We start from the raw sequence: 13,258 nt of genomic DNA on the forward strand, positions 1-13,258 counted from the left end.
ACACCTGCTGAGTTGAAGAACATTCGTCTAACATTGTGGGATGTTCAAGTGCTTCATCCGGAACCCGAATTTGCTTGGGTAGGTGGATGCAGAGTCGTGACCTTCAGATCGAATTTTAAATACACAAGGGATTGTGAATTTCCTCCGAATATTATCCTTCGAACCAATTTGACCTGGTATACAGTCAAAGAAAAACCAGTAAGGAAAGTAGTAAAGTCGGACTGGGCCGACTATATGATACCCTTCACCACTTTGGGTATATTCTACATGTGTATCCGAAAAGCCGTTGCCTTTTTGAAGGAATTTTGACATGAAATTGAACGAACTTAAATGTGTGATTTTTATGTCTTTCTGGAACATATGATAAATTTCATTTCATTTGGGTATGTTTAGAGTCGTTTGCGCACAGTGAGACAGATTTGTGTAAATCGATTTAAAGCACACGCTATTCGGTATGCTGCACTGTTTAGAATTTAATCTCAATAAGATACCTATTGATTATTTGGTGTACAATTAATATAAATAAGTCGAAATTATATATGGAAGCTACGATATATCTATATCTGAACCGATTTGAAGCAAACTTGCCAGAGATTAATTTATATTAACTATAGTACGTTGTGTCAATCTGCTTAGCTGTGGATCTTTAGTGCACAATTTACATAAAATCGGACGAAAATATATAGGAGGTGTACACATCATTCTAGACTTAATTCAATACGCTATGCCAAAATTCGAATGATTTTCAGAGACTTTGATGCACCATTTACCTAAAATCGGACGAAACTATATATGACAGCTAAATCTAAATCTGAACCAATTTTCAGGAAACTTAGCACACACCATTCTAGACTTAATTTAGAACGCAATATCAAAAGATTAGCAGGGACTTTGGTGCACCATTTACCTAAAATCGGGCGAAACTATATCTAAATCTGAACCGATTTTCACGAAACATAGCACACATCATTCTAGACCTAGATAATTCAATAAGCTATACCAAATTTAGTGCAAATCGAAAGATATATAGGGACTTTGGTACACCATTTACCTTAAATCGGGCGAAAATATATATATATATATATATATGGGAGCTATATCTAAATCTGAACCGATTTTCACGATTTTCATTCTAGACATTATTCAGTAGGCTATACCAAATGTCGTGCAAATCGAAAGATATATAGGGACTTTGGTACACCATTTACCTAAAATCGGGCGAAACTATATATGGGCTATATCTAAATCTGAACAGATTTTCTCTAAACTTGGCACACATCATTCTGGACATAATTCAGTACGCTATGTCAAAATTCGTGCAAATCGAAAGATTTTCAGGGTCTTTGGTGCACCATTTACCAAAAAAATATATGGGAGCTATATCTAAATCCGAACCGATTTTTCCCAATTTCAATAGGGTTCGTCCTTGGGCCAAATAAATGAGCTGTACCAAATTTCAGCCAAATCGGATTAAAAATGCGACCTGTACTTTGTTTACAATTTAACATCAACAGACAGACGGACGGAAATGCATAAATCGACTTAGAAAGTGATTCAATGCATATTCTCAAAAGGAACCATGTGTCTATCTCGTCTATTTTTGCCTGTTACAAACATATGCACAAAGACATAATACCCTGTACCACAGTGTGGTGAAGGGTATAAAGACAATGTAAACGTGTCATTAATATCTTAACTATTTTCCTTCTCTCTCAATTTATCTCTCTCTCTATCGTTTTACAAAAACAAATGTATTTTGTTTTTGGATTATGTTTCGTTAGAAAATCTTCATTCCAACAACTATAAATTTTGACCCATGTTTTGTTGTAGGCCCAATAAAATATTACTCCTAAGACTTTTCTCTAAGACTTATGACTTCATTTCGTATTCATCAGGCCTATATTGACTCACTGATCTAACTCAGATTATCTATGTACTCACTGATGTGCTCTATGCAGACTTCCTATGAAGTGGATGGTACACGAACCAGCTAACAATTTGTTCACATTTTTAAAGAATTCGGAACGAAACTCTTTGTACTAAGAATTTGTAAGGTTTTGTCGGAAAAAAATCGGAAGGAAAATTCGAGTTTCCTTACGAATTCTAAATGAATTTCGTTTGATCCGAAATTCGGAAAATTATTGGTAGTTTGTTTCGATATTCGGAAAGATTGAACAATTAAAGATTAAAAATTGTAAGCTGGGTAATTTTAAATTTCCGATCAGAATAAAATACTATATCGAATTTATGTGCCCGTGTATCCGTTGAAACTACAATAGAACTCATACTATTGAATTGTGTACATCAATTTCTACTTCCTCGAAACATTCTAGGTCATTGTACATTTTTCGGACGAAACTGATGGTCGGAATCTTGAATAGCGGGTTTAACTGTAATTGAACTGAAAATGTTCAAAGGTTCATTCTGGTCTTGGAAATATGCTTCGAAATCTGTAAGTGACAAAAGGACCTTATGTGGTACTGAAATTTGCGTTCTGTAATATGTAGAGAACCTTATGTGTACTTAGAGAAATTTAGTGGACTTCAGTTATACCGATTTCGATAGTTTCGGATTTAATTACAGTGAGTAATATAGTTAAATATGTCTTGCAATATTCAAAATAATAATAAATCTATCCACTGACAATCGCTTTGGTTAGATCCCAACCATTTATCTTAAAATATGTTCTTTATCTTCCAACCGAATTGACTGTAATGAGGCATTTAGCGCTCTCTGAGGATACATTTATTTTGCGACCAAAGTGAATTAGGTCCATAGGTGCTCGCAAAAGCTATCGAATTTTAACATGGTCGCAACGTAATTGTACTGCCTATCCAACCTTAACGTTCACATTTAGGGAAATATTTACTTCTATTATTAAAAAAATCGTTTCCTAATGGATTCAACGGGAACGTACACAGTAATGGTGCGGAAACACCTTTGTTTTTATTTTGCTCAATTGAAACACACTTCTAAAACAATAATACAACTTGTCGTGCTTCAAAATATGCAAGCTAAGCTGATAGCTGCATGAACAAAGAATTCCACTCTTGCACGTTGCAGAGCTCAAGCTAAGCCAAAGAAATTCTGAACCCCATAATGATATACGCACACACATACGAATGTCTGTAGGTGTCAATAATTATTAATTCGACAAATTGCCTAATTAAAAATCTAATTGAAAGCACAACGAATTTTTAACCGAGAAATATTATTGCATAAGACACGTCCCGTTCAGAATTTAAATAAATACTCCGAACATTTGTTAGTCAGGGTACAGTAGCATTTTGCAACAATAACACAAAAAACAAACATCATGAAAACCATTGCATTCCTATTGGTAGCAATTTGCCTTGCAGCAACTGTTGCCTATAGTCGGGCATTGAGTCCTCCCTACCCATATTTCCACAATAACTACTCGTATAGACCAGGATTTCCAGCTCACCATCACCACCACCATGGAGGACCAGTATGTGGTGTCTTAAATGGTTACTTTAGAACTTTTTCGAGTTTGCAAGAATTCTTGGATACCGTGAAAAATGGTTATGGTTATAAATTCCACTGCAATGGACCGTGTCCAAGTGTTAAACCGGAAGGAGGATGTCCACGCATTTATGATCCTGTGTGTGCCACAAATTTGCTGACAACAAAGACGTTTAGTAATCCCTGTGTTTTGGCTCAGGAATCTTCCTCGACGGGCATAAGTAAGTGAAGATATATATTTTTATGGTAAGGGGTATTGAATTAAACATTTGAATTATTTTTATATTATTAGCTTGGATACAAATTGCCAAGGGACCTTGCCCAGTGGTGAGCCCTCCAACTGTGGGGCCACCAGTTACAGAACCACCAACACCAGCTGCTGATACATCCTCTCCACAACCAACTACAACTGAAGTTACAACCCCGGAACCAACTACAACTGAAGTTACGACCGAAGAACCAACCAGCACTGAACCTGCCACAACCCCAGAAACAACCGAGGCCACAACAGATGACACTACCACCGAAGAAGCGACAACAACAACTGAGGCAGAAGCTACAACAACCGAAGAAGAGGAGGAAGAGGATACTACAACCGAAGAAGCCACACAAGCTCCAGATGATTTGGAAATTTCAACAACACCTGAAGTTTCCTGCAAACCATCTACCCCATCACCACTTTCACTATTTGCCCAATGGTTTGATCTTGTCCAATCTAGTCCTGTCAATGGTGCTCCGACAATCTCCTTCAGAAATAATGTTAACAACAAATATGGCATCTATGCTGAACGAAATGTCTATAATAATCCCTGTTATCGCCGTGGCCAATGTTAATCGTTGTCGTCTGAGGTTTATGGTCTGATACAAGGAAAAATATCGTGTGAAATACTCTCGCATTCTCCCTCCCATTTCCGTTCGAATGTAATTTAACTATTTATAAAATTATAAAATAAAATATATTATTTATTCTGCATATAAAATTTGGGATATTTGTATTCAATGGTCCAAAATGGGTTTCAGGAAGATCGACTACTGTTATTGGTATATTAGCATACATATATTTAAGGTGTATCCGATTTAAGAACCTTCAAAACATAATTTTGGTTACAAAGTAAAAACCCCGAAGCCATTGGGTGCCAAGTCAGGGATGTACGGATGTTGACTAAAAATTTGTAGGTCAAAAATGCCCTAGTTCGGGCTGAATAGCATAGATCCATGATTTGTCACCAGTGACGAATATTGAATTACCAAAATGTCTAAAGTCTGTAGCGCATACACATTTTCGAGACTTTCCTTCATATTGGATATCTAATTTTTAACCGATTTGAACAAAACTATATTGTGGAATTGGCATAATACAGGGCTTCATATTAATTTTTCCGCCAGAGATGAGGAAGTATATTTTTAATGCCCAGGGCCCTTTGAACTCTCAGCTTACGAAATTTACTTTCATACAAAAATTGTGACTTCTTTCTATAAGAGTTTGTCCATTTGGTACTTTCTGGCTACCTTTGCGTAAGATTGCGGTTCTTTACTTGTATTTACTTCCTCATCGGTACTACCCGGATTTTCCTGATAGTATCCATGGTGAAATCGGATATTTCTAATATAGTTCCTTGGTGACAATAGTCTTCTTGATATAAGAGTAACCTTAGTCATCCACAGTGGACTTGACCCGATAAAAAAGTAAAATTCAGTGGCGATGTAGCCAGACCCGTTAGTTTATTGTACAATAGGGTTGGATTTTTTAAATGATATTTTCTGAAAGTCCATCATAGGGTTGGATTTTTTAAAGGTTATTTGTAAAGGTCAATCCGAGGCGTGGATAGCTTAAAACATATTTTCAGAAGGTCCATCATAGGTGTGATTTTTTCAAAGAATATTTTCTGAAGATCTGTTTTTAAAGGTCAGTCCAAGACGTAGATTTGTTTTAAATAGTATTTTTAAACGTCAATGCAAGGCAAGGATTTTTATACCCTTCACCACACTGTGGTAAAGGGTATTATGTCCTTGTGCATATGTTTGTAACAAGCAAAAGGAAACGAGATAGACACATGGTTCCTTTTGAGAATATGCATAGAATCACTTTCTGAGTCGATTTATGCATGTCCGTCCGTGCGTCTGTTGGTGTTAAATTGTAAACAAAGTACATGTCGCATTTATAATCCAATTTGGATGAAACTTGGTACAGCTCATTTGTTTGGCCAAAGGACGAACCCTATTGAAATTTGGAAAAATCGGTTCAGATTTAAATATTGCTCCCATATATATTTTCGTCCGATTTAATGTAAATGCGATTTGCACGAAATTTGGTTCAGCGTACTGAATTAGGTCTAGAATGATGTGTGTTAAGTTTCCTGAAAATCGGTCCAGATTTTGATGTAGCCCCCATATATATTGTCGTCCGATTTAAGGTAAATGGTGTACCAAAGCGTACTAAATTAGGTCAAGAATGATGTGTGTTAAGTTTCCTGAATATCGGTCCAGATTTATATATAGGTCCCAAAAACTCAAAACCTGTGACAAGTTTCGATGAAATCGGTTTAGATTTCGATATAGCTTTTATATATATTTTCGTCCGATTTTGAGTAAATGGTACACCAAACTCCTCATATTTATCAGATATTTATTCAAATAATCAACGAGTGTCCGATTGATATTTGTTTTAAATTGATTTACATATTTTTCTCCTATTGTAAGAAGCAACTCTATATCTGACCAAATGAAAAATTTAGTATAGGTTGCAGAATGACATGTTAATGGATCCAATTTCATTTTACTGCTCCTTCAAAAATGCGACGTCTGTTAGGATTCATCTGTTGAATATACCCAAAGTGGTGAAGGGTATCATATAGTCGGCCCCGTCCGACATTACTACTTTCCTTACAGGTTTCTATTTCGAGTCGAGCTCAATGATCGAAGATTTGAAATGAAAAAGGAAGCCAGGAGTAGAACCTACGAACCCACCATTATGCGACTCGTTTCCCTGTTGGTTAAGTGGTTCATCAGCATATTAATTAATTTCAAAATATTTTTAAAAAACCTTGTCAGACATTATGGACAAAAAAATCCTCAATAATCTAAATATATACCCCCATATGTGCAAATATTAGATATAACTATGAAAACTATTTTTATATACATGTTCAAGTTATATATAGAAAGCAAAGCAAAGGCTTTCACGACATGTGTTTTTTCTCCGAACGTGTTAAATTAATAAAAAAAACCAAAAATATTTCCAAACGAAATTTCCAGACAATAGTTTTATTTTTTTGACTTGTTAAACAAGCCAAAATAAAAATTACCAAAAATTCCGAATGTCCAAATTCCAAATTTAGAAATATTGAAAAAAAAAACACATAAACAAACTTAAAGGGAAATTATTAAAAATCACACACAACAATATAAAGGGGAACTGAAGTTCCTCTAAATAAAAACCAGTAAGGAAAGTAGTAAAGTCGGACAGGGCCGACTATATGATACCCTTCACCAATATGGGTATATTAAACAGGACTATTAACATGAAATTGGATGAAATAAAATATGTGATATTTATCTAAATGTGAATCTACCTAGATCTATCCATAAACATGTCATTCGTTAGTTACAATGGGACAAAGGAATGTAAATCGACTTCAAACAAATATAAATAGGTCATCCGTTGGGCTATGTCTGTACCTCTAGAAAACGTAACTACGCTATTCTATGCTCAATTTTGTACGTTGTGCAAAATTTGATGTCAATGTGACTAACATGAGGAGTTTGATGCCCAATTTACTTGAAATCGGGCGGAAATATATATGGAAGCTCTATCCAAATATTAAGCGATTATCAGCCTATTGATTCCTTGGTGCATCAATTACTTAAAATCAATCTATAATAAAAGGGAGCTATATCTAAATCTGGACCGATTTTCACGAAACAAGGCAGACATCACTCTAGGCTCAATTCAGTACGTTATGCCAAATTTCGTGCAAATCGAAAGATATATAGCGACTTTGGTGCACTATTTACATGAAATCGGACGAAACTATATCTGGGAGCTATATATAAATCTGGACCAATTTTCTCGAAACTTGGCAGACATCACTTTAGGCTCAATTCAGTACGTTATGCCAAATTTCGTGCAAATCAAAAGATATATAGGGAGATTTGTGCATCATTTACATAAAATCGGACGAAACCATATATGGGAGCTATATCTAAATCTTGACCGATTTTCACGAAACTTGGCAGACATCATTCTAGGCTCAATTCAGTACGTTATGCCAAATTTCGTGCAAATCGAAAGATATATAGGGACTTTGGGGCACCATTTACATGAAATCGGACGAAACTATATATGGGAGCTATATCTAAATCTGGACCGATTTTCTCAAAATTTGGCAGACATAACTCTAGGCTTAATTCAATACGTTATGCCAAATTTCGTGCAAATCGAAGGATATATAGGGACTTTGGTGGACCATTTACCTAAAATCGGACGAAACTATATATGGGAGCTATATCTAAATCTTGACCGATTTTCACGAAACTTGGCAGACATCATTCTAGGCTCAATTCAGTACGTTATGCCAAATTTCGTGCAAATCGAAGGATACATATGGACTTTGGTGCACCATTTACATAAAATCGGACGAAACTATATATGGGAGCTATATCTAAATCAGGACCAATTTTCACGAAACTTGACAGACATCATTCTAGGCTCAATTAAGTACGTTATGCCAAATTTCGTGCAAATTGAAGGATATGTAGGGACTTTGGTGAACCGTTTACCTAAAATCGGACGAAACTATATATGGGAGCTATATCTAAATCTTGACCGATTTTCACGAAACTTGGCAGACATCATTCTAGGCGCAATTCAGTACGTTTTGCCAAATTTCGTGCAAATCGAAAGATATACAGGGACTTTTGTGCACCATTTACATGAAATCGGACGAAACTATATATGGGAGCTATATCTAAATCTGGACCGATTTTCACGAAACTTGGCAGACATCATTCTGGACCTAAATGATTAGGCTGTATCAAATTTCGTGCAAATCGAAAGATATATAGGGACCGTTTACATTAAATCTGTTAAATATATATATGGGAGCTATATCTAAATCTGAACCGATTTTTCCCAATTTCAATAGGGTTTGTCCTTGGGCCGAATAAGTGACTTGTGCCAAATTTCATCGAAATCGGATCATAAATGCGACCTGTACTTTGTTTACAATTTAACATCTACAGACGGACAGACGGACGGACGGACGGACATGCATAAATCGACTCAGAAAGTGATTCTATGCATAGTCTCAAAAGGAAACATGTGTCTATCTCGTTTCCTTTTGCATGTTACAAATATATGCACAAAGACATAATACCCTGAACCACAGTGTGGTGAAGGGTATAAAAAACAAGGTAACTAAGATTACAAATGCGGAATTAACAATAAGCTTACATACACGATCAAGGGCGAACATTAGATGGAGCACGTGGTCAAGAGAAATGTGTAATAATGTCAGAACAAAGGTTATAGAAATTGTAATACTAGAAAAAAAAACAGAAAATAAAAATATTGAATTGAAAATAATTTATGAATGAATTAAATGGTTACATAACCATATTTACACCGAAAATAGAAAACATATAAATAGTGGGGTTAGTCAGTGATGAAGGTACAGTATCAACTGAACAACAACAATTCAATCATTATTCAAAAAATCTCAAAAATAGAAAAATAAATTTTGAAAAAAATAGCAATCATGAAAGTCATCTTCATTGTAGCAGCAATTTGTGTTATGGTATTGCCTTCCAATGCCACTGTATTGCCATGGAGTTCCAATGCACCCTCCTCAAACTTCCCTTATCCTTATTCTCATCACTCGCCTGCATATGGGTCCCATGGCAGCTCACACCACAGAGGACCAGTGTGTGGAGTTTTGAATGGATTTTATAAAACCTTCTATAATTTACAAGAATTTTTGGATTACAACAAGAATGGTTATTCTTTTACATTTTACTGTACTGGTCCGTGTCCCACCATTCCAAGTGTTTGCTCCACAGCCTATGAGCCAATTTGTGCTACAAATTTGTTCGAAACCAAGACTTTTAGCAGTCCTTGTGCCATGGCTGAAGAAAGTTACAGAACCGGAACATGTAAGTTTGGACGAAGAAGCGAATTTCTTTTGAGAATTTTTTAAAATAATTTTATTTTCTTTTATTTACAGCTTGGATACAAATCGTAAGCGGTGCATGCCCTGGTTTAAATACTGAGCAGACATCTACAAAGGCACCTGTGGTAACACCTAAACCAACAACTCCTGAACCTACAACTCCCGAACCCACAACTCCCGAACCAACAACTCCATCACCAACAACTCCAGAACCCACAACTCCAGCACCAACAACTCCCGAACCTACAACTCCCGAACCTACAACTCCAGAACCTACAACTCCTGAACCCACTACTCCCGAACCCACAACTCCTGAACCCACTACTCCAGAACCAACAACACCCGAAGCAACTACTCCCGAACCCACAACTCCTGAACCCACAACTCCTGAACCTACAACTCCTGAACCCACAACTCCAGAACCAACAACTCCCGAAGCGGTTACCGTTACATCTCCCGCACCAAGCTCTTCGGCATTCACCACCGATCCAACATCCCATGATTCCCTATTTGATCTAACATCAACACATGTTACATCTCCCGAACCAAGTTCTTCAGCATTTACCACCGATCCAACATCCCATGATTCCCTATTTGATATAACAACACCACAACCTAGTTTTGCTGTGGGTGCATTAAATGAAATTTATACAACACCAGCTCCAGAATTTGACCCATCTTCGGTATATGAACCATCAGCATTATTGTTTGCCCAATTTCTCAATTCTCTTCGTGGTGCTTCTCTTGGTAATTTACCACCTGGTGCTGTACTCTCCTACAGAAATAATGTCGGTAATGATTATGGCATCTATGCTGAAGGAAATGTCTTCAATAATGTACCATGTTAATAAATTTTATCCTCAAGTCAATATTTCCCATAATAGCTTAATATTTTGTTTATCTAAAGTTTTCTCCTATATTCCTATATATATTACAATATTTTAGAAATTATATAATCACATAACTTACATACATACATTTAAAATTCACAATAAATAAACAAATTATTCACAAAAAAGAAAATCCGTATTTTGTATGTATTTTCCAATCTATTTCGATATAAATGCTAATTACAATATATCAAACAAGTGTTGGTACGGACAACAAACCCAACCGAATGTTTAATATTGACGCAGGACATATGAAATTAAAAATAAGAAGAAACGAGAGGTGCGATGTGGACAGAATTATCTCCGTTTTTTGGTAAAATTTCGCTATTGTCCATTACACATATAGGAAAATCACAGATATAGTCCATTGTTTTTTGTGCTTGCAAAAACATCGTAAGCTTCGGGCCGAGTCGAAGTCATGACGTGGACATTAAAAATACCTAAAATAAAAATACGTACAGCAATTTTTCGAACAAAATTTTCTTTATCGCTGAATTGCATTTCTCACTCGGTGGGTATGTTAATAAACAGAATTTTCGTATTTGGGGTTCGGAGAATCGTCAAGCAATTGTAGAGAGAGATGGGCAGTGGGTAAATACCCGGAAAATTGGGTAAATACTCATTTGTGGGCATTTATTTGGGTATTTACTATATTGAATCCAAAATACAACTTCTTACACCCTCCGGGTTTCTGTTATCAAATCGATTTAGAATGGATAGTTTAAGATACTTTAAAGACGTGGCTTACATTTTTCTAATGTCAAAGCAAATATTGAAATTTAAAATGGGGTCCCTGGGCCCAAGTTTTGGTATAAAGTGTTCTCTTTGGGTACCAAAGTCCATGCAAAAATTTATGTTTGTAGATCCACGTTTACTGGTAGCCCCCATACAAAGGTACCCCTATTTTGAGTATTTACCCAAAAATTGGGTATAAACTCATTAACTGGCAAACCACTTGACAGTCAAAGCAAATATTGGAATGCAAAATGGGGTTCCTGGGCCCAAGTTTCAATATAGCCCCCATATAACCGCACGTCCCGATTTAAGGTATTTTTTGTCTACTAGACACATTTTCCGATCAAATTGGCTGTAATATGACACAAAGGGTTCTCTTTGGGTACCAAATGAATGTATATAGGTCCACGTTTACTGGTAGCCCCATACAAAGATACCCCTATTTCGCGTACTTAAACTCATCAACTGGCGAACCATTTGACATAGGCGGCCAAAAGTTTTGCTTGCATGTTTTTAAAGTCAAAGCAAATATTGAAATGCAAAATGGTGTCCCTGGGGCCAAGTTTTGATTTTACAGAAAAAATAATAATCCTAGTTCATACATGAGTCAGACATTGAATGTCATTGGAATTTTCGGAATCTGTCGTTCCTGTGATCGGAAGTTATGCCGGCCGCAAAAAGGAGGAATTTTCGTTCCCTTAAATTATGTTTCATTCTACACTTAATGTCAACATTCAAACGTTATGACAAACCAGTAAGGAAAGTTGTAAAGTCGGACTAGGCCCTTCACCACTTTGGGTATATTCTACATATGTCTCCAAACAGACTCCGCCTTTTCGAAAGAACATTGACATGACATTGAACAAACTTGAATGTGTGATCTGGAACCTATGCTAAATTTCATTTCATTCGGGCAAGTTTAATCTGAACCGATTTTCACAAAACTCTGCGCACATCATTCTACGCTCAATTCAGTACTACGCTCAATTCGTGAAATCGAAAGATATCTAGGGACTTTGGTACACCATTTCCATTAAATCAGACGAAAATATATATGGGAGCTATATATAATCTAAGCCGATTTTCTCGAAACTTAGCACAAATCATTCTACACCTAATTCAGTACGCTATGACAAATTTCGTGCAAATCGAAAGATATATGGGGACTTTGGTACAGCATTTACATAAAATCGGACGAAAATATATATAGAAGACATATCTTAATCTGAAATGATTTTCTCGAAACTTAGCACACATCATTGTAGACCTCATTCAGTACGCTATGCCAAATTTCGAGCAAATCGAAAGATATATAAGGACTTTGGTACACCATTTACATTAAATCGGATTTAGGAAACTTAACACACAGCATTCTAGACCTAATTCATTACGCTATGCCAAATTTCGTGCAAATCAAACGATTTTTAGGGACTTTGGTATACTATTTATTTTAAATCGGACAAAAATATATATGGGAGCTATATCTAAATCTGGACCGATTTTCAGGAAATTTAACACACATCATTCTAGACCTAATTCAGTACGCTGTGCCAAATTGCGTGCAAATCGAAAGATATATTGGGACCATTTACATTAAATTGGACGAAAATATATATGGGAGCTATATCTAAATCTGAATCGATTTTTCTCAATTTCAATAGGGTTCGTCCGTGGGCACAATAAGTGACCTGTGCCAAATTTCATCCAAATCGGATCATAAATGCGATCTGTACTTTGTTCGCAAAAATACATGGACGGACGGACAGACGGACATGTGTAAATCGATTCAGAAAGTGATTATATGCATATTCTCAAAAGGAACCATGTGTCTATCTCGTTTCCTTTTGCCTGTTACAAACATATGCACAAAGACATAATACCCTGTACCACAGTGTGGTGAAGGGTATAAAAACAAAATTATGTAAATTAATTCTTTTTATCCTTCAAAGTTACAGGTCTTAAATGTAATGCACGTCCATTTTC

The 13,258-nt window shown here is 36.0% G+C and overlaps 2 protein-coding genes across 2 annotated transcripts; both read left to right on the forward strand.

Annotated features, from left to right (window-relative positions):
* The first annotated feature begins 3,316 nt into the window (after positions 1–3,316).
* On the forward strand, positions 3,317–4,317 carry LOC133337272 (threonine-rich protein-like). Its single transcript, XM_061545513.1, has 2 exons — positions 3,317–3,704; positions 3,776–4,317. The coding sequence occupies exons 1-2, from the start codon at positions 3,317–3,319 to the stop codon at positions 4,315–4,317; spliced, it is 930 nt and encodes a 309-aa protein (XP_061401497.1).
* A 4,922-nt stretch (positions 4,318–9,239) lies between these two features.
* On the forward strand, positions 9,240–10,498 carry LOC133337273 (salivary glue protein Sgs-3-like). Its single transcript, XM_061545514.1, has 2 exons — positions 9,240–9,633; positions 9,705–10,498. The coding sequence occupies exons 1-2, from the start codon at positions 9,240–9,242 to the stop codon at positions 10,496–10,498; spliced, it is 1,188 nt and encodes a 395-aa protein (XP_061401498.1).
* Positions 10,499–13,258: the final 2,760 nt, after the last annotated feature.

This window comes from Musca vetustissima, unplaced genomic scaffold, assembly GCF_032173495.1.
Source record: "Musca vetustissima isolate MV318-11 ecotype Yass unplaced genomic scaffold, APGP_CSIRO_Mvet_v1 utg90372, whole genome shotgun sequence".
Classification (NCBI taxonomy): domain Eukaryota; kingdom Metazoa; phylum Arthropoda; class Insecta; order Diptera; family Muscidae; genus Musca; species Musca vetustissima.

Bases quoted from the DNA above. Each gene is read 5' to 3' on its own strand.
- LOC133337273 (XM_061545514.1), top strand. From the start codon at position 9,240: ATGAAAGTCATCTTCATTGTAGCAGCAATTTGTGTTATGGTATTGCCT. The intron at 9,634-9,704 runs GTAAGTTTGGAC...TTTTATTTACAG, and splicing joins AAGTTACAGAACCGGAACAT to CTTGGATACAAATCGTAAGC.
- LOC133337272 (XM_061545513.1), top strand. From the start codon at position 3,317: ATGAAAACCATTGCATTCCTATTGGTAGCAATTTGCCTTGCAGCAACT. The intron at 3,705-3,775 runs GTAAGTGAAGAT...TTATATTATTAG, and splicing joins ATCTTCCTCGACGGGCATAA to CTTGGATACAAATTGCCAAG.